Source organism: Cynocephalus volans, chromosome 12, assembly GCF_027409185.1.
Source record: "Cynocephalus volans isolate mCynVol1 chromosome 12, mCynVol1.pri, whole genome shotgun sequence".
NCBI classification, from domain to species: Eukaryota; Metazoa; Chordata; class Mammalia; order Dermoptera; family Cynocephalidae; genus Cynocephalus; species Cynocephalus volans.
The window spans coordinates 68,153,810-68,174,980 of NC_084471.1; the positions used below are offsets into that span (position 1 = coordinate 68,153,810).

The window sequence follows — 21,171 nt, forward strand, 5'->3', positions numbered from 1 at the left end:
CCCCCTGGGACGGACACCAAGGTTGGCTCCAACTCCCTGCTACCACAAGCAACAGTGTGTCGAACTCCCTCATGCACGTCACCTATGGACTTGTACGAGAATTTCTCTGAGATATATACACAGGAATCCATGAGGTCAAATGGCTTAGGCACACCCACTTTCACTAAATACAGTAATGCTAAAAAGTCTATACCAGTTTATACTTCTACAAGAGCTGCACAAGAGTTCCTATTTCCCCATACCCTTGTCAGTACTTGGCATTACTCACTTTTCTAATTTTGCCATTTTGATGGATGCTAGTTGGTATGTCATTTAAATGTACATTTCTCAGGCCCGGCCCATGGCTCACTTGGGAGGGTGCAGTGCTGATAACACCAAGGCCACGGGTTCGGATCCCTATATAGGGATGGCCGGTTTGCTCACTGGGTAAGCGTGGTGCTCACAACACCAAGTCAAGGGTTAAGATCCCCTTACCAGTCATCTTTTTAAAAAATAAAAAAAATTTAAAAAAAATAAATGTACATTTCTCTGAATATTAGTGAGCTTGTACATTCCTTTCTTAGACATCTGGTCTTCCTCTTTTACAAATTAACTCTTCACTTCTTTTCTCCAGTTTTCTATTGGGTCTTATTGATTTGCAGTAGTTTCTTATATTATTATATATTGTAGATATTAATGGCTCAAAAGTTTTAGGAATTGTAAATATCTCCTTCCAGCCTACCATCTAGCAATTAATTTGATTAATTTTTAATGTTAAATTTATTTATTGTATATAGGTGAAGAGTGAACTGATATAGTCATATCCATATTTTTTTTGTTTTACAGTTTCAAGTGTCTTCTTTCTTTTCCCCAACCGAAGGTCACAAGTATGTTCTCTTATACTTTCCTTTATTAGCCTTATAGTTTTGCCTTTTACATTTTGGTCCTTAATCCATTTGGAATCCATCTTTGTAAATGATGTAAGGTAGAGACCCAACTGCATTTTCTATCCAAACAGTGATCCAGTGTTCCCAGCACTGTCTAAACAATCTAGACTTTCTTCACTAATATTTCAACAGCTTTATTGAGATATAATTAACAAACCTTACAATTCACCGACTTAAAGTGTATAACTCAATGGCTTTTAGTATATTCACAGAATTTTATAACCGTTATCACAATAAATTTCAGAACACTTTCAAAACCCCCTCAAAAAAACCTGTATCTCTTCGCCATCATCTTCACTAATTTTCGATGCAGCCTCTATCACATGTCAGTTCCCAGGTGTATATGGATCTATTTCTGAGTTCTTTATTATGCTCCACTGGTCTGGTATTATTCTACTATTCTGTGACTCTTATGTCTTATTATCTGCTAGAACAAGTTTCCCACACTTCTTCAAAATTGACTTGGCCAAATTCACATATCCTTTGACCCAGGAATTCTATTTTTTAGAATTTATCTTACAGGTATACTTAAATGAAGTAAAGTGATGCATGTACAAGTTTATTCATTGTGGCAGTGTTTATAACGGCAAAAATTGGAAACCAAAACTTCCAAAAATAGAGGACTGGTTTCCAAAAATTATGGTACATTCAGACAGTGGAATACTATACAGTTGTGTAAAAGAACCTGAAAGCTGTCTATGTCCTGATATGAACAGTTCTCTAAAGTATATTATTAAGTAAAAAAAGTAAGGTGCAGAACAGTGTATGTAATCTGCTACTTTTGTATAAGGGATAGGGAGACAAGGTTCCATATTCACATTCACTTGAGTACATATAAAGATGCTCTGGAAGGACAGAAGCATAAGAAATTAAGATTAGTGGTTTCTTTGGGGCTCAAAGAACCTGGGCAGATAGGAGATAAGGATGGGAGGGAGACATTTCACTGTCTACCTTTGACAGGTTTGTTTTTGAATCATGTGAATGCATAACTTATTCAAAGAATAACCTAAAATAAGAAAAGCATTGACATGATTCTTCATGAATTTATATTCTTGCATATAAAAATTAGAATAAATTTGTTGAGTTACTTTGAAAAAAAAACAGCTAGAATTTTGACTGGGATAAAACTTTTTGCTCTTTACTACTCTGCCTGCAGCCAGGATAAGGCTCTGGCTAGGTGGTAACCAGGACTGGAAACAGTTAAGAATTCAGGACAGAGGGCCAGCCCATGGCTCACTTGGGAGAGCGTGGTGCTGACAACACCGAGTCAAGGGTTAAAATACCCTTACCAGGCATCTTTTGTTTAAAAAAAAAAAAGAATTCAGGACAGAGTCTCCACATTGTATATGGCTGTTGGTTTTCTTTTAACACTGGCCATTTAGAACCATCTATTCCATTTCTTTATGTTTGGCTAACTGTTTTATTAAGGAATTGCATCTCCGGGGAGGATGGAAAAAGAATTACTGAATATGAAATCTTTAAAATGCCCTCTGTCTCTGAGCAATGACTACTTGAAGCACAAGTGGCAGGCAAAACCTCATCACCCGCATGGTGGCAGCTTACCTTAACAGCAGGCCAAGCACTTTAGAAAAACTGCCTTTGTCAAGATGAGCTTACAAATCCAAACCCAAGAAGGGCAGTAGGACATACCTTGAAAACTTGTTTATTTTTCTAAACATCAGTTTAGCTTCTTGTCCTGAAGGTTCATAGATTCCAAATTAGTACAGTCAAAATTAATGAGATTTTCCAGTAATGTGCCCAAGACTAAAATTATGGAAAATCTGCTAATTATAGTCTATCTGACCACCTAACCATGACTTGGATCCAGTCCTCTGCAGGGGTGGGAGGCTGTAGGTGCAACCTGTGCCAAACTGTCCTTCTTGCTGCCACTGCCATTTTTCCTGGGCTTGGTGGCCTTATGGCACCCAGTGCTTCCAGCCTCTGGGCTCCTATCCCAGCCCAGGCCGAGCTAGGCCCCGCTTCTGAGGGCTATGTAAGTCTTCAGGCTAAATTCCTGGAAACTATAAAATAGGGCCCATAGTGGAGGTGGGAGGCATGTTTTCTCCTCAGTTCTGGGAAGCAGTTTCAGGGGGTGCTGCTGGGAGAAGGAAGAGGGGTAGAAAAGGCAAACAAAATGCCCATTATACCCATGCCTGTTGATTTCCTTTTTTCATCTCTTTATCAGTGTTTGTGACTGAGCTTCTTATCAACAGGAAACGCCTGCCTGAGGGGATGAGGCAGGTCGGGACTGGACTCGGGGACTGGGAATTCTGGGTAGTGCATTGCTGCTGGGCAGCCTGACGGAGTGGCCTCATGATTCCCAGGACCCAGTAAGACTCCCAGGCTCTTTGCTGTGGCATCTGGTGAAGGCTTTGATCTACACAAGAAGATAGCACACCAGACAGGCTCCAAGGCCAGAGGGTCTGCAGGATGGGGCCCCTTGTCAGGCTCCAGCCCTGACCTTCTGTGAACAAGGATAGGTCACCAAACAGCTCAAGATATAAAATGAGGAGAACTGTCTGCCCCTAATCTCCACCAATCCCCTCCTTTCCAGGTGAGCAGAGGCCAAGTGACCTGCTGAAGTCACAGACAACTTAGTGACAGTCATCGCAACTGGCCCTTCTAGTGTGTTTGCCTCTGGGCCCTCAGAGGCTGGTGCCTGTGTCTGGCATCCAAGTCTGAGACAATTAGGTGCTTGGCACAGACTTCTAAAGGAAGGGGAGAAGGGGGTTCTAGCACTGAACGACCAGGTGCTTTAAAAATACTGATCATCAGACTAGAATTCTGATCTTATATGCATCTCCCAGGAGAGGGACAGACTGAGGGTCAGATGTCCCAGGAGGCAAAGATCAAATCTTAGTGCTGAAAATAAATGCCCATGAGGAATATCTGGGCCAAGCAAGGTTTCATGGATGGCTGAGAAGAACAGGTTTATCTATCTAGACATCTTTCTTCAAACTGGCAGAAGACTGAATAAGAGAGTACAGGAACTGGCTGTTCTCCTGATAGGAGAGGTAGGAAAGGTTTGTGTAGAAAGATGGCCCACCTAACTTCCCGTCCTTCCTTCTGCCTATCAGTTGCCACTGAGCAACCAGAATCTGCTTTTGGCGATGGTGGTAATGAAGGTAATTCCAGTGTGCCTCTTGCCCTGTCCCCGTGTCTCCTGGACAGCCCCACTCTCCCCCCACCTCACCATTTGCTCCTGCAGTTGAGGATGTAGGTCAGTAAGAGTGGGTGGGTGAGAAAGAACAGAGACTCATCCAGACATGACACCCACAGGGCAGCAGTGACAACACTTTAACCTGAAAACTGCCTGAAAATAGACTGTGTCTATGACATTATGCAAATCATATGCAAAGTCAAGAAGCCCTCTGTCTCTATTTCTAGCAAACTGGATGTGGCCTTGGTAGAAGCAGCTCGTTCCAAGAGTCGCCCACCCAGAATGACGACTGCGCAGCTAGCAAGAGCCCCAGCCCTGTGAGACTGGACTCAGGATGTGCAGCCCCACTCCAGCCCCAGGGCCGGGCCTGCTAGGCTTGAGGACTCTGCCATCTCTTGGGCTGTTCATAATTGAGGATATGTAGGAGGCAGAGCACCCTCTTCAAAGGCTGGCATGAGGGAAGGCTGAGGGAGGATGGTCCCTAGGAAGGTGGAGACAAGTGTCCTTGAGGCCCTGGTACCACGAAGGCTTGGAGGGAGGGGTAGCCCTCCCTCTTGGAAGGCCAGCTTCACCCCTGCTTTGGCAGTATAGCACCCATCACCCCTCAGGGAGGGCCCTCGCCACACAGATGGTCCTTCTCCTCTTTGTGTAGGTAGAGAAATTAGAGCCTGGAGTCCCCCAGGATATCAGGACAAAGCTGCAAAGAAGCAAAGGGGCAATAGGTTTTCTTCCTTCAGAGACAGGCAGGTTCCCTGAGGCTCTACTGGGAGGCAGGGGCTTGGACAAGGGGACTTCACAAGGACTCTTCCAAGCCTGGAGAGCAGTGAGCCAACTCTCCTTTCCCAGGTCCCTCCCGGCCTTCCCATAACTCCTTCTCTGCAATGTTCCAACTGCCCTTCTCCCCACTCTCCAACCACAGTGTGGACATCAAGGTGAGGATGTAAGGACCAGGGTCTGGCAGGCGCAGGGGCAGGGGCAAGGCTGCCCATGCGGGTGCTAGAAGCGCCCCTGTTTCCCCCCAGCTGGTCTGAGGCCCGGCGTCCGAATCCTCTGGGAAGGCACTGGCTGTCGTGGAGTCACTCGTAAACCCAGCGTAGGAGACTCCAGTACGCGGTCGACTTGGGGCTGCGGGAAGTAGCCGATGTCGCCAGCGGTGAAAGGAATTGGGTACCTTCCCTGCGTTTCCGTAAGAGGGCGTCCAATACAGAGGCACAGATTTCCTAGGCTGAGCAGTCCCTCCGGCAAGGCCCCTCCCAGCTCCTTTCAGTACCTGCCACCCCTTGGCATGTCCCCGCCCCCAATTTCCCGATGGGGGGATGTTGGTGGGGAGAGGGGGGTGGGGTGTTTTCTGAGCCCAAGATGCCAAGGCGGAGATCTTTTCTGAGCCCAAGATGCCGGAGACGGGGATCTTCCCGTTCTGGGGATGCGAACTGACTCCAGGCAAGGTGGGGACCCCATTCGAGGAGGGAATTGAGAACAGGGAATTGAGGAGGGCGGGTCCAAGCTGCCGCTGAGCGAGGACTCAGAAAGCTCCTTGCTAGGTGTGGTGTTTGAGGGGACAGTCCCTACACATAGACGGCCGGCAGAACGCACGCACGCACGCAGGCGTCCGGGACGGGGTAGGAGGTCCCCTCCCTGCCGGGAAAGGCCCGGGCCCGACGTGAGGGAGGGAGGCGGCCGCTGGGCAGCCGTGGGCCAGCAGGGGGCGACGTGCAGGGCGCGGCGATCAGGCCGCTCCCAATCTCGAGGGGACCGAGATTTGGGGCTCCGCTAAACGCGGGGCGCAGGGTTGTGCGGAAACTGTGACCTGTGTAAGGACAAAGCGGGGCATGTATTCTGGGCCTGTCTCTTTATCTGTCCCCTCCAGTGCCATCTGGACCTCTGAGATGGGCCACTGCAGAGGCAACAGCCTGGGAAGTCTCTGCAGGAGCTCGGGATTAAACCAGTGTTTATTGAGGACTACTATGTGCTAGGCACGTTCTAAGTGCTCCCACACACGGTATCTCCAGGTAAGAGAAGTGTCATTTCCACCCTGGAACACTTTCCTGCACTGAGACAGAAGCATTTGCAGATTGCTCACACCAGTGCCACCTCCTTCCCTCTCTGGCCCCTGGGCCCCCTTCTTTCAATCCTCTCCCTATCACTCCACCTCCTGCCTCAGACCTTCTCTTAGGGACTTCCCACCCTTTGGGGAGCTGCTGCCTTTGGTTTCTGGCTATGGAGCCTCAGGAGCAGTCTGCCCTCAAATCCAGTAGAGAAAAAAATCCTTCAGGAGGGAGACTGATTCCCAGGCTGGGTGAGTTCTAGTGACCAGAGGACATACAAATTCTGCCCCAAAGATCTGGAAACTCAGCTGGTCCATTTAGCCTTCTGTTTTTACCCAGTTTCACTTCCTGGTTCTCCTCTGGGCCTTGCACAATCCTGGGAGACAGGCCTGGGAAAGTGCCACAGTGAGGACGGTGGAAGACACATACAAGGAGCCTGCCTGGGGAGATTGTGCTGTGTCATTTACAGCAGGAGGGGGAGGTGGGAACTTCTTTACTGCCCTGCCCTAAGGCCTGAGCCCTGCTAGGCTAGACTTTCCCAAGCTTGGGGCTGTTCTTGTCCCTAGCCTGAGCCACACCCATCCTTACCCACCCCCACTCGCTTCTTTACACCCCCTCAAACTCTGCCTCTAGCCCACCTCCTTCCAGCCCATCTGCCCATCCAGGGTCCAGGGTAACCTGCTCAGTACTTGGATATACACCCTTGACATTTCCAAATGCCAAGCCTTCCGTGTGCTTCTCAGCCACCGAGTTCTCCTCAGATGTACTCTGAGCCTTCACCAAGGGTGTGGGCCTGGCCTGCGGCCAGTGGGGAGCAGGAACCTGGGTGCTGGAGACTTCTTGTATGGAGCTAAACTTCTTTTGAGGCTTGGAGGCCCTAGAGGAAGCTGCCCCTCAACCCCAGGGCAGAGAAGACTAAGCCACAGAGGAGGGAGGGGCGGCTCGTTGGCCACAAGGCCCAGGGCTATCTGAGCCCAACGTTGGCCTCTGGTATGGTTTAAGGCAAGAACTGGAGCTTGCAGAATTAGACTAGAAGGTGCTCCAGAAACTCCTGGACTCAAAAGTTATTTTCAACCCCCATCTCAAGGCAAATCGCCAGGGGCTGGGGCATAAGGAGTACATGAGACTGATGCACTTAGCTCTGATGTAGGCTGAAATTTCAAAGAAAATTAGAGGGGAAAAAGCCTCAAAGGACATAAGGCCCGAATCTTTCAATATGTAGATGAAGAAACAAAGGTGCTGAGACACCGAAGGCCCTGCTTTTGTCACGTGGAGCAAGCACCCAGGATCATACCTAGGTCTCTGACTCCCACTCAAGCCTTCCCCCTGTTGTGCTTGGCCTTGACATTCTCTCAATTATTCTGAAAGCCCTGGGCCTTACGCATCCCACCTGCCACCTCCCCACTGGCCTATAATCCTACCACACCCTCAACAGGACCCCTTGGGTTTTTAAGTCCTAATAAGTCAGCTGGGATAATGGGGGTCAGGGGGCAGGGTCAGACTCCAGCTCTCCCAGGCAGCTGGCATTCAGTAGCCAGTGTCTTGTCAGGGAGACAGAAAGCCCAAGGTGTCGTGGAGTTGAGATACAAACCCACAGAGAGAAATTGATGGGCCCTGGGTATCTGGGACTTGTGCCAGAGGCTGAGGCCTGGCAGGGCAGTGTGTCTGCTGAAGGCTGGACAGGGCCCCATGCCACCCTGGCAGCTCTGGTGGGGCAGTGGGGTTGACCAAGGGCAGGGGTAAAGAGCAGGCCCAGGCTCTGGGCTTGGGACTGGGGTTCCCTGGCTTGGCCACCCTGGCTGTAGAGCCTCTTTTGCTTCCTGTCCTGGGGGTGGTAGGGGGTGCACCCTGCTGGCATGGGGGTGGGGTGAGAGCCAGGCGTCAGGGAGCCTGCCGCTTTGAGCAGGCCAGACGGCGGGGGATCGGATTTCAGCCCAGCTGTATTTTTGGCTGGATGGGCTGGGGGCCGAGCTGGGCAGGCGCAGCTGCCCCATAGAGGGGCACCCCCTCCCAAGCACGCACACTCACATGACCTCTACCCAGATAGGCCACCGTCCACCACCACCCCGCTCCACAGGCAGAGGGGAGTCAGGCGCCTCTTGGTTAGTGGATCACTTTGGGCTTCTCTGGGCAGTTGCTGAGTTTCTGTAGTGTCTTCTTGATCCGCAGCGCAGTGAGGCGGGCTGAGGGGTTGGGGTACCAGCACTCCCGCATCATCTGAGCCAGGCCCGAGAGGAGCTGGGGGCCAGGAGAGAGAGGCAGAGAAGAGGAAGCAGGGGCACGGGCCAAGGAAGATGGAAAGGAGGAGGGCGGGATGAGGGACCAGTAATGAGAGAAAGGATGAGAAGAAGGAGATGAGAGTGTTGGAAAAGAAAGCAAAAGGAATGATAAAAAATGGAAGAGGAAGAGAGTGGAGTGAGATAGTGGATGGACAAAGGCAGGCAGGACAGAAAGAGAATGAGAACTCAGATCTTCAGGGGCACTCAGCTCCCCTTGGTGAGTAGTATCTGTGGAACTTCCTACCCCCACCTCCACTTCCCCCAGGATCCACAGCAAAGTCCGCTCTGCAAGCCTTGGGGCTCCTGCATTCCCACCTGCAGCCTGAGATCCCAGTGCAGAGGGCAGTGTCTCCCAGCCCTTCCACCAACCATGGCTGGGCCCAGTGGAAAGTGGAAATGTGGGTGGTGGGTGCTGCCCTAAAAATGCATGTGTCCAGGGAGGAACCCATCCCAAAAAGCTCAGTGGTTCTAGAATGAGCCAGACTCTTCTCTGGTTGCAGAGAGTGAGTGTGTGTGCACAGGAATGCATATATGTGGCTTTTTGCGGCTATGTATGTTGTATAGAAATGTATATGTGTCAAATATGTGTGTACATGTGTACAAGTGTTCATTCTTTCAGTAAATATTTGTTGAGCACCTATTGTGTGCCAGGCTCTGTGACAGGTAACAGGGGTATAAGGGTTAGCAAAAGAGACATGCTCTTTGTCCTCATGGGGCCAACAGTCTGGCATAAATGTTCATGTGTGTGTATCTGTGAGTATAGGTTTAGAAACAAATGCATGCTTTTATGTGTTTATATACACATGTGCATGTCTCCCTATAAGTATGTGGAGTGTTTTGAGAACAAATAATAACAACAAAAACTCCATCGCAAGCCTCTAACTTTTCACAGGCAAGGTAAAGAGTTTTTGAAAACCCAGAATGACCAGAGGGTCCTGTGGGGGGCACAGGGCAGGGATGTGGGAGGGAGTACCCCAGGACACCTAGAATCTACCCAAGGTGAAGCATAGGCCTCAGACACAAGCCCCTGTGCCCAGAAGTCCCAGCTGTGAGCCACCACCCCATGCCATCCTGGCCACAGCAGAGGCCTCACCGGGTCTGCAGCCAGCCGGTTGGGGATGGTAGGTGTCTGCTGGTCAACACACACCACCTTCTTCATGTCCTCAAAGCTGGGGTCATTGGGCACCACATCATAGAAAGGCGGCCTGTAGTCCTCCACAATGCCTGGAGATGGAGGGTGGACAGGACAATCACTCCGGACCCCAAGGAGGCCCAATACCCCCCAGAGGAGAGCCCCACCCAACCTCTGTCCCAGGGGCCAGGAAACCAGTTGCCTCGCTGTGCTGCCCCTGAGAGTACACTATAATGTAATAAATATATTTATAACTAATAATAATTACTGCCGTTTGTTTCACACTTCCCATGCACCAGGCATTGTACTGTGAACACTTTACATGCATTGTCCTGTTAGTCCTCATAACAGCCCTATCAGCTGGGTACTATTATTACCCCCACTTTATAAACAAAGAAACTGATGCTTAGGGAAGTTGAGCCCTAGATCACCCAGCTAGTGATGGCGGAGTTAAGACTCAGACCCATCTCATTGGATTCCAAGGCCAGACCTTGTTCCAGTCTCTGTACAGCTGCCTTCCACCCAGGCCCACATACTGCTTCCAGGCCCTGACTATCACAGACACCTGATAATAATGACACCTAATGTTTTCTGAGCACTTATTATGTGCCAGGAATTGTCCTAAGTGCTCTGCATTAAATCCTCACAGCAGCCCTATGACATAAGTAATACTATTAGCTCCACTTTATAAGCCAGAGACTTTAAGAAAATTGTCTAAGAGTAACAGGTAGTAAGTGACAGCTAGAATTTAAGCCCAGAAAGTCTTAAACCTGTGCTCTTGACCTACAAGCTACACTTAAGGGAGGGTAGCTGGTTGATTGCTGGGTGAGGATTGGAACAAGGACAAGGAGGGGCAGAAAACACCTCTCCTAAGAAAAAAGGATTTTTACCTGGGTCCAAATAACATCCACCCACTGTCAAGGATGGCACAGGCCTCCACTGACTCCCACAGCCAGTAGCACCCTCCTCCCTAGGTTATCCCAAGTGCCCAGCCCTCAGTAGGAGTTTTCTGAAAACAATGCCCATGGGGCTGCAGACAGCCCCATGCCCTGTCCTGCTTCCCGGCCTGAGGCTGGGGGCCATGGCCACACAGGCCACAACCTCAGTAGCGCCTTCACCAGCTGTTCTCCCCATGGCTGGCTTCCAGGCCAGCCCCTGTGCCGCTCGCGCCCTAATCAGTGCTGTACAGAGGCCTGAGCGTGTCTAATGGGCCCTTAATCAGTGCCGGGGCTGACACCAGATTACAGTGTTTATAATGCGCCGAGAATCTGTGTGGGGCTGACGAAGCTTCCCCCTCCGCCCCAGGAGCCTGCAGCCAGCCTCCTTCCCAGCCCTTCCTTTCCTGCCTGCAGCCTGGTCCAAGGGGCCTTGGCTTCTTCCAGATGTCCCCTTCCCCAAACCCCAGACTCCTAAATAGAGCCCACACTGGTAGTTCATGCCCAGAGTCTCAAGGAATCTGAGGCCCTCAAGAGTCTCCCAGAGGGGACTAGAGGCACCTCAGCCTTTGCTGTCAGTCATTGAGGATAAATTAAGTCTAGCATGGGGCTGGTTCCTGGTAGATGCTCAGGAAATGAGAATGTCCTTGTTCCCAAGGAGCAGGGCTCCAATCATATCCTGATTATCTCCAACCTGTCAGCCCCTCATCATGGGCAGCAATCGCAGAGGCTGACATTCCTCCCACCTGTCCACCTGTCCTCTGTCCACCTGAGGGCTGAGAAGGTGTAAACCACAGGGCAGATCCCTCTACCTGCTCCCAGCCCCTCCAAATCAGAGTCCCCTGTGGCAACGCACAGTTATAATGAGGCAGCAATAAGCAGGAAGTGCAGGCACTATTATACCCTGCATTTTTGTGGATGAGGAAATCAAGGACCAGAGAAGCTGAAGTGGGCATAGTGATAAAGAACACTGGCCCCAGAACCAGATTGCCTGGTTTCAGACTCTGATGCTGCCTCTAGCCAGCTGCAATCCTATGCCTCAGTCTCCTCATCTGTAAAATGGGGACAATACTAGGTCAAGTACTCATTCTAACAACAATGGCCACCAATATTTAGCTCTAGATAATGTTCTAAATACTGTACTTGGATTACCTCAACAACTACAAGCTATTTTTATTCTCATTTTACAAATAAGAAACCTGGGGCATAGAAAGGTTAAGCAGCCTGCCCTTCGTCATGGCAAAATCAGGAACTGAATACAGGCAATCTAATTCCAAGCCTATGCTGTTAACCACTGCACAATACCACCGCCCTGCCAATACAGGAGAACTAAATAAGATAATACATATCTAGTATAAAGCATGTCATCTGGCCCATACTTAAGCTCAATAGATGTTAGCTGCTATTAATATTTCTATTATTATCACTTACCCAAGATTACAACCAGATTCACAGACTCAAATGAACCTTAAAAGGTCACTCAGCTGACCCAGCTGGTGTGTGGCGGTGAAGGGATGCCAGGAGGTCTGGCCACAAGCACCTCTGGCCATAGGCACCAGCCATGGCAGGAAGCCCCTATTTCCACCGGCCCTGTTCTCCTTCCCCTGCCCTGTGCAGGATGGGCCCTTACCATTGACAATGGTCCTGCGAGCAATCTCCCACAGCACCAGGCCAAAAGCCCAGATGTCGGTCCACTTGTAGGACTCAAAGCAGTCTGTGCGGATCTGCTCATCCAACACCTCTGGCGCCATGTACCGCTTGGTACCCACTCTCGGGTTGTTGCCGATGTCCAGGTAATCACTACCCTGGGAGTGCATCACAGCCAGGCCTGTGGGTACAAGGCCTGTCACTCCTGCCACTTGCCCGAGCCCATAGCCAGGGGGGCCCTGAAGGCCGGAGTCCAGGGAGCAGGCAGGACACAGAGGAGCAGGCAAATGCAGAGCTGCCCTGAGGTGGGCTGGAAGGCAGTGGCCACAGAGAACACTGTCTCAGTTACCCTTTGTTTGAACAGCACTCTCTAGGTTCCCAAGAACCCAGCGAGATGTGAGTCGGCAAGCAGACATTATTGTGCCCATTTCACAGAGCAGAACCTAGGGGGCGGGGTGAGGGGGGGCGATGTAGTCCATGAAGCCAGGATGGGAACCCAGGTTCCTGGCTCCCTGCCCCTTTTCTCGCAACTGCTGGAGCCAGGATGGTGTGATAGAAGGAGTCTGAGCTTGAGAAGGGTGCTAAGAGAACTTGTGCGGCTCGTGTGCAGGTGAAATGAGACAGCACACATCCCTAAGTTGTAAAGCGCCAGTCACCGCGACGCCCACCAGCCGGCAAAGGAGCGCGCGAACGCGAACCCCGCCCACAGGCGAAGGCCCGCCCCTGCCCCGCCCGGCTCACCCAGGTCGGCGATGCAGCACTGTAGGTTGCTCTTGACCAGCACGTTGCGGCTCTTGAGGTCGCGGTGGGCGATGGCCGGTTTGCCCTGCGTGCCGAAGATCTCCACGTGCAGGTGCGCCAGGCCGCAGGCCGCGGACACAGCTAGCCTCAGGGCCAGCTGGGGCTCCAGCGTCTGCCTCTGCAGAAAGTCATAGAGCGAGCCGTGCTCATGGTAGTGCGTGATGAGCCACAACTGCGTGCTCGAGTTGCGGGAGGTCATGTCCGAGGCGATGAAGCCTGTGCGCAGATAGTCGGGCGACTCAGCCAAGGGGCTGGGGATGAGGGAGGCTGGACTGGTCGGGGTCAGGGTCAGGGTCAGGCAAGGCTGGGGCTGGGGTGGGGCTTAGCTGGAGTTAGAGGTTGGGGTTGAAGGTGGGCTGGAGGTTAGGTCATGTTGGGAGGTCTGTGGACTTCAATCCTAAGGGCAGGGGGATGAGAGCCCCAGCCCTGGCATGGTGTTCCCACCCCTTGCCTAGGATGTTGTCATGTCTGAGCAACACTGTGTTGTAGATCTCGGTCTCCCGGAACCAGGACTGTTCATCCCTCGAGGAGAAGATCTTGACGGCCACACTCTCACCGTGCCACAAGCCCCGCCACACCTCACCATAGCGGCCTTTTCCTGATCCGATAGCCAGAGGTGAGGGCAAGGGTCACAACTGGGCACACACTGCCCGGGAAGAGCCCGTCCCCATTTTGATGCTGTGCTGACGCCACCTGCAGAACCTCTGACCTTTATGCTTCACTTGATCCAGACCCAAACCCAGCTGCAGGCCACCCCAACTGCCTCTTTTTTCACCCAACTCCTGGAAGAACCTAGCCCTGGCCTATCTCCAGCCCACTCCATGCCCAGCAGAATTCCCATTCTGACCCAGGCCTGGCCCCACCTATGACTCTAAAGTCAAGATCTCCCTCACCACTCCAGGCTCCTGGGAACCCTTGGTCTCTATGCCCTGTGCTCACCCACTACTCACCCACACACTCCACCAGGGCGACCTGCCGTGCCACTGTCCTCTGCACCAGGAAGGGGAGCCCTGAGCCACTGCCTGTGGTGCAGTCACTGTCCAGGAGGTCCTGGGGGTACCAAAAGGCCACTGAGAGGTTGCCCCCACCAGCCCCTTCTCCGTCCTCAGCCTGGGTCCTGCTGCTGTGTCACTGCATGCTCCTCACTCGCTCAGCTCCCTGCTGCTCACATCTCTGGGTGACCCCCTCTGATTCTGTAGCTCTTGTGTACCCACCCTCCACCCTGGATCCCAGGTTGCCCCAGGCCCATACCCCCAGCATGCTGTCCCCCTGCTCGGATGCCTTCAGGATGAGGCTGGACTCGCCCAGCTCGCTGTGCAGGCCCCGCTGCTTCTCCTGCCTCCGCCGGACATGCCACAGGCCCAGGGCACCCAGAGCCACCAGGGCCAGCAAGGCCAGCACAGGGCCCAGGATCAGAGGCAGCTGGCCATCTACTCGCGGCTGCTCCGAAGGAGTTTGGGTGGCTGGGGGAGGGGGACACTGAGGCCCAGTTTCTGCCAGGCCAGCTCCCCCCACCTTGGGCCAGACCACTCTGCCAGTCAGACCCCAGGGTCCTGCCTCCCACTCACCTCCCTTACTGGTCAGAGCATGAGAGGAAAGAGGGCAGGAGGGCAGGGTCCGAGAAGATGGGGAGGGGTTGTTGGGGCAGGGGACGTACCCTCCAGCACAAGGGACACGTTGTGGTTGCAGAGTGGGCTATAGCAGCAGTAGTGGTTGACAAACTCAGTGGGGCGTCCCCTGCAGAGTTCCTGGTGCATGTTCCCACAGCCCCGATGTTCCTGGGGGTGGCTGCCCTCCTCCCGCACTAGCACTACTGTGCACCAGGCCCCCTGGCAGGTAGGCCCCCTGCAATGTGGGCTTTCACATGTGCAGGTTACCAGCGGGCCCCGAGAGGGCTTCAAGGGGTTGCCTGGGAGACACACCAGAAGCCCAGTCACTCTGGGCCCAGCTCCCCCAGGCTGAGCCCAACACCCATTTCTGTCCCACATCCCCCTTCCTCTTCTGACCCCTCAACCCCCTCTAGGCCTTGCTCCCTTACTCTCCCTTCCTCAGGTCATCCTTCCCTTAGAGTCTTACTCCCAGCAAGGGCTGGCTTGCTGTCTCCTCCGAGATCCAAGGACCTTCCCTCCCAGTTCCAGGCCTGGCCCTGGCCCCCAGCGCCAGCCCTGAGGGCTCTCCCAGGCCTTCCTTGCCAACACCCCCACTCCCTTCACCCCAGTTCTAGGTCCCCACCTTGGAGCCTGACAGAGCACCAGCCTGCAGGTTTGGATCAAGAGGACAGCAAAAGAGGGGTGGGGGAGCTGGGAGCTCAGTCTAACTAAGCCTCACTGTCCCCCACCCTCCAGCCCAGCTCCTAAGCTCTCTCTCTCCCCAGCTCCTCAAATTCAGCTCCAGCAAGAGCTGAGCTGAGCCCAGACAGCCCTTTCTCCAACCAGGCCCCTGTTCCCTAACTTTCCCCCCCCAACTCCCACCCCATACTCACCCTGGGTCAGGCCTAAGGCAATCAGCAGCATCAGAAGGCCCCTCCTGGGGGGGCCCAAGTTCATGGTCCCTGAAGAGAGGAGCAGGAGACAAGGTGCAGTAAGATCTGCAAAATGTGATGGCCTCAGGCTGTGGCTCTCTCCCACCCAGAGGAAATCACTAAGAGTTTTTGGGGGAAGAGGCAGGGAGGCCACCTCCCTGCTCCCTGCAATGGGCTTTGGGGTGGGGCCTGCAGGGGAAGTCCTGGTTCACTTCCCCATGGAAACCATCCTGTTGGGGTGAAGGGTAGAGAGCCATGTTTAAGTGACTGAGAGCTTGGGGGACCCCAGCTCTGCACCCCTGCTGCTGAGCTCTGACGTGAGGCAGGCTGGGAAGGCCACAGAGGGTACAGGGCTGGGGAGGAAGGAATGTCTCTTCAGCACCCCTCCCCCGCTAACCTTTCTGTCCTCTGCCTCTTGCCCACTGCCTCTCAGCATCCACCATGCCCACCCCCTTCCCAATGCCCCCACCCCCCCAGCCCTGGCTGCCTCAAACATAAACAGGCTCCTGTCTTCACTTCCTGCCATTCAGGGTCTCGCCAAGCCAGGAACAGGAATCAAGATTGTTTAGATTGGGGTCTGGATAGAACAGGCAGGAGTCACGCACAGCAGGGAATTAAGGGCACATTCTCAGGACAGGCTGGAGGGGCTACGTGGTCTGGAGGAGCCATATGGGCTGAGAAACCCACATGACAGAACCCTAGGAGAATACTTTGGTGTTTTTTTTGTAAAGATGACCGGTAAGGGGATCTCAACCCTTGACTTGGTGTTGTCAGCACCACGCTCTCCCAAGCGAGCCACGGGCTGGCCCCAGGAGGATACTTTTTGAATCACAAAGTGCAGCTCCTTATTTTAGAGAAGAGGGGATTAAGGCTCAGACAGGGGAGGAGACTTGTCCAGGGTCACACAGGATTCAGTGGCAGTAGCAGGAGTACTGAACCCAGGTGTCCAGACTCCCAGTCCAGCGCTCTTTCCATTTGTCTCCCAATCCAGTGGTAGCAGCTTATGTCTGAGCCCTCAGTGTTGTAACAATCATGAAAAGCTTGGACAGTGCCGTGTCATGCCAGGTGTAAAGGAACCTCTCTGCAACCTGACCAGAGTATAATATGGCTTCTCTGAGCCATTCCCTGACCCCCTTCTCGCTTCTTGCTGTCCTGGGAAAGGATGAGGAGAGGGTAGTGACGTGGTAGGGGAAGTGAAACACGCTTAAACATTGAATGTTTGACCTTTCATGGCTGGCTAGGGTTGAACTTTTCCAGAAGTTTGGTGGAGAGTGTTAAGGGAAGTAATTCTGGTCTACAATAGTTCCCAGTCCAGGTTCCAAATCAACTAGTGCTTCAGAAGCCACCCACTCTTCATTTCTCAGAGGTTTAGAACCAGAAGATATAGGTTGAGGCTGCAGCAAGAAGGACTGTGGTAAGACAGCCACAAGGACATTGTGAATGGTGGAGAGTGTGCAGGTTGTATCTGGGAACTGGATCTCCAGGCAGGGCAGCTAACATGAGGAAGGGAGTGTCCTTTGGCATAACATGGTGAGCCTGGCAGGGCTGAGCATATGACCACATAGGCTGCAGAAGATCCATGGTCTGAGAATGGTGCCAAATAAAGACCCAAGATGCTGAGGCTCTGAGGCAGGATGGCTGGCAGGGTGGGGGGCTTCATGGGCCTCTCTGACTGGTAGCAGCTCTGGCCTTCCTGCCTGGGCTTCCTCTGCCCCAGAGGCCTGAGCTGGAGGAGGAAATGGAGTCCTGGGCTGCCGCAGCTGTGTTCCCAGCCTCTGCCTGACCTCCTGCCTCCTTCCCCTCCCAGCAGCTGGTGAGGACTCCGGCAAGCATCTGCAGTGGGCCCAGCGGTTGGATGAAGGGAGAGCCCCGGACAGCTGAATCTGCCCACTGGGGTATGGGCAGGAAGCCATCCTTGGTAGCCTTTGCTTGCCCAGAAAGCAACCGAGGAGAGAGTATGAGGCAGGGAGGAAAGAAATGGCTAACAATAAGGATAAAATCTGGCATCATTCTAGGATCCTCTACCCATGCTTCCACTTCTCAAACCATACCAGTCCACCTCTCACCTACTTCATTACACATCAGAATCACCTGAAGTGTGTGGTTAGAAATGCACATGCTCTGGTCTCACCCCCACTGTAGATTCTGATTCAGGCCATATGGGACCAGCAAGAAACATGCATCTTTAAAAAGCTCCCCAGAGAATTTGGATCAGTTTTCATGGGCATTACACTTTGAGAAATGTGTCCTAAACAATGCTAAGACTGGTTCCTGTGCTTTCATTACACTGTGTGGGGCCCTGCAGGGTGAGTGAGAGGGGGATACAGAGGGAGGGGACTCTCACTCACACCCAGGGACCTTACCATCTCCTGGGGAAGAAGGCACAGCCAATACTAAACACCAACACCAGGGACTTGGTGACACTTCAGAGTGGGGGCAGCGATGGGGGCTTTTTTCTAGACATTACAGTGCAGGAAAGGGCCTAGCAACATTTGCAAAACCCACCTCTGGTCTAATCCTGGGAATGTGATGGAGTAAAATTGGGACCATCCAATTTTTAACTGGGCCCAGTGTAGCTTTAAGGACAGGAGGGTGCTGGGTCCTGACCAGTCCAAACTCGGAGCTGGACCCTGTACGACGCGCCCTGAAATCTGACTGTAGCACAGACAGAGTCCTGGGGCTAACAGAATCCTTTCACTTCTAAGCAAAACTTCAGGAAGATCTCCTGCTGACAGAAGCATCACTGTTGGCCAGAAATCACAAATGTTAAACTAATTTCAAACATTAGCTTAACACTTTGAAATACTTAATAATGATAGTTAACCTTCTCTGAGTACTGATTATGTGCTACTTTAACGATTTAGCTGATTTAATACTCACAACAATCAAGAGGGGAAACTGAGACTCTGTGATGTTAATTTTCACCAAGTGTGTCTTGACGGACTTAAGTTGCTAGTAATAAATCCTTCTTTTGTCTTTTTTTTTTTTTTTTTTTTTTTGTGGCTGGCTGGTACTGGGATCCAAACCTGTGACCTTGGTGTTATAAGGCTGAACTAACCGGCCAGCGTATTCCTCCAATTGTATGGAGTTAGGTGAGTCTCTCCAAGGAGGAAAAAGATCCGTGTGGGTCTCAGTGGACATTAACAAATTGCCCACTGCTGTTGTTATCATTGGGTGCCCTACTTGGGTTTGTTTAGATGCAGAGATGGTGTTGCTGCCCAGAAATCATCTGGCGTGGGCTTAGTCAAAGTCTGAGCCTCAGGTGGGGAAACCCAGAGAAGGAGTGTGCCTGGAAGGTGGCTGTCAATCTTTTTCTGCCCAGCACACCTGAGGCATTGATAAAACCCACTCCCCTCAGCAGCAGCAGCTCAGCACAACCATGATTGTCACGGGGAGGAGAAGCGCTGTGTCAAACTCATCCATCTTGCCTCACCCTGCACTTCAGTAGGTCTTACTCAAACAGCAGAGGACCAGACTGAGCTGCTCATCTCGGGTTGCCCTTACGATTCATCACATCATTTCATTAGCCTCTCTCTGCAGTGTGATGTAGCAGAACAAGCCTGGATTTAAGAGTCTCAGGCAGACTGTCAAGGCAGCACAGTATAGCACAGAGGTCAGGGTATGGACTCTGGATCATGTAGACCTGGATTCAAATCCTGCCTCTGCCACTTAGAGCTATGAGATTTGGGGCAAGTTACTTTCTCAGGCTTATGCTTCCTCTCATATGTAAAATGGGAATAATAATAGTGCTTATTTCATAGGTATAATGTAGTAAAATTATTCAGCAGAGTACTAAGTGGTACACAGTAAGCACTTAATAAATATTACCAAAACCCCAACCATGCCATTTATGCCATCCAGGGAGCTTCGGACAAGTTATTCGAGAGGAATCTCTTGCTCCTCTTCTGTAGGATGTTTATAATAAACCCCTCTTCTGCTAGGTTGTAGCCAGCATGTTACATCAGAAAAGATATATATCTAAGTGTCTACATAGTAACTACTCAATAAACAGTGGCTATTTTTAACAGCGCAGCAACAGGTGGGAGGACAGGTATTGGGACAAATGGGGCAGTAGGGATCAGAGAAGACAGACCCTGACTCAGTCAGAAGGTGCACATAAATAGAGAGGGTGAGAGCTCCTGTCCAGTACGCCCCTGTCCTTGGGGAGGAGAAAAGGGGGTATTCAGCCAGCCCAGAGATGAACTGAACAGCACTGGCGTCCAGGGTAGATTGAAAACCTGGGGTCCCAGCCTGGAGAGAGACTGGGAACCCCTTTGGCCTGGATCCTGAAGGAAGGCGGTGGCATGGGGATTATGCGGCCATGCAGGGTCGGAGGTGAAGTTTGTGGGATGTAATATTAGTGTCTGATTCCTTAAGGAAGAGCTGCAAGGGCTGGTCGGGGAAAGGTGGGCTCCAAGGAGGAGCCCCACAGCACTGGAAGTGGACACTCACTCCTAGGTCAACCCAGCAGCCTAGAGGGACCTGTGATCCTTTCTCTGTGAGTGAAGCAAGATGAGAATCTTTCTGCCCATGTTACGGAGAAGGATAGGAGAACGCAGAATTGACTGGCTCCAGGTCACCCAGCTGGAGCAAAGTTTTCTGAATCCCAGCCCGGGTTTCTTCCAGCCCCGCTCCCAGCCTCGGGTCGGGTAATGGGCAGATGTGCATGGACTGCGAAGGGGCAGCTGGCGCTCCTGCTGAGCTGGGACGGATCCCACCACAACCTCTCTGAGGGGGTCTCCGGGATCCGCCCGGAGGAAGGGCCCACGGGGGCAAGGGACAGGCCGCCCCCCCCACGGTCCCTCCTCGGACATGGACTCACCTCTGGGCCCGCCCTGCGGGCGGCGGGGCGCGAGGGTGCAGCGGGCAGGGGCCGCCTTCCCGTCCCAGCGGCGGCCACGGTCGCACGACGAGCGCTGGACAGCGAGCCGGGGTCCCGGCGAGGCCCGGGACGGGGCTGGGGCCGGGGGGGGTCTCTGTGCGCGGCTGGCGCGGCGGCCTCCCGGGACTGTGAAGGGGGCTGGAGCAAAAATGTTTCTTATTCCAGCGTCTTCCTGCCTGGCCCGGCTCCACCACTCCCTCCTAATAAACCGTTTCCTATTGCCCAACGCGCCGACGGGCCGCCCGCTCGCCCCTCGCTGGGGCTGCGGGACCCGGTCCCTCCCCCGCGCCGCGCCCAGACCCCCGGGGGCCGCCCTGTCCCAGCCGCCCCCAGCCCCCAGATCGCTGGCGCGAGTCCTGGCCGCGAGCCTCCCACATCCGCCTCCCCGAGGGGGCGGGCCTTGGACTCGGGCCGTGGGGGTCCCGCGGGGTCCGGCCCGGAGCCAGGGGGGCCGGAGAGCGACGCTGGGCACAGCCTGGAGGCCGGGTAAGCGGTGGGGGTGGGAGTGGGGGCCCTCTCGCAGCAGCCGAGGGGAGCAGCCTGGAACCCCGGGCGTCAGGGAGGGGACACCGAAGTAAGAACACGCCGGGGGGTGGGGGGCAGAGGGCAGCTGCCTGTCCTTACCCCACTCTCAACCGGGGGTCCTCGGTCAATGAGGCTCAGCGAGGGCAGAGTCTGGGGATGGCAGGGTCCAGATAAATTTTGGCTCCGCCCTCGGGGGCTCCCCGCTCAGCCCAAACCCTTCAGCCTCCTCCCTCAGGCCCCTTCGCCTCGTCCCCTCCCCTCTTTCGCAGCCTCTCCCCGCCGGCGCTCAGCACAGGGGTAAACAGGCCCACATGAGGC

At 53.1% G+C, this 21,171-nt stretch overlaps 1 protein-coding gene across 1 annotated transcript; it reads right to left on the reverse strand.

Annotated features, from left to right (window-relative positions):
• Positions 1–5,996: 5,996 nt before the first annotated feature.
• Positions 5,997–20,509, reverse strand: ACVRL1 (activin A receptor like type 1). Its single transcript, XM_063074899.1, has 10 exons — positions 20,269–20,509; positions 15,408–15,512; positions 14,583–14,834; positions 14,177–14,388; positions 13,876–13,975; positions 13,377–13,523; positions 12,866–13,141; positions 12,108–12,305; positions 9,504–9,634; positions 5,997–8,369 (listed from the first exon to the last, which is right to left on the reverse strand). The coding sequence occupies exons 2-10, from the start codon at positions 15,469–15,471 to the stop codon at positions 8,235–8,237; spliced, it is 1,515 nt and encodes a 504-aa protein (XP_062930969.1). The 5' UTR covers positions 15,472–15,512; positions 20,269–20,509; the 3' UTR covers positions 5,997–8,234.
• Positions 20,510–21,171: the final 662 nt, after the last annotated feature.

What these genes read in the sequence shown, in the direction of transcription:
- ACVRL1 (XM_063074899.1), bottom strand. Translation starts at nt 15,471, where the DNA reads ATGAACTTGGGCCCCCCCAGGAGGGGCCTTCTGATGCTGCTGATTGCC. An exon ending in CGCCCTGGTGGAGTGTGTGG is followed by an intron (nt 13,524 to 13,875) that starts GTGAGTAGTGGG and finishes CTATCGGATCAG; the next exon opens with GAAAAGGCCGCTATGGTGAG. An exon ending in CAGACATGACAACATCCTAG is followed by an intron (nt 13,142 to 13,376) that starts GCAAGGGGTGGG and finishes ATCTGCGCACAG; the next exon opens with GCTTCATCGCCTCGGACATG.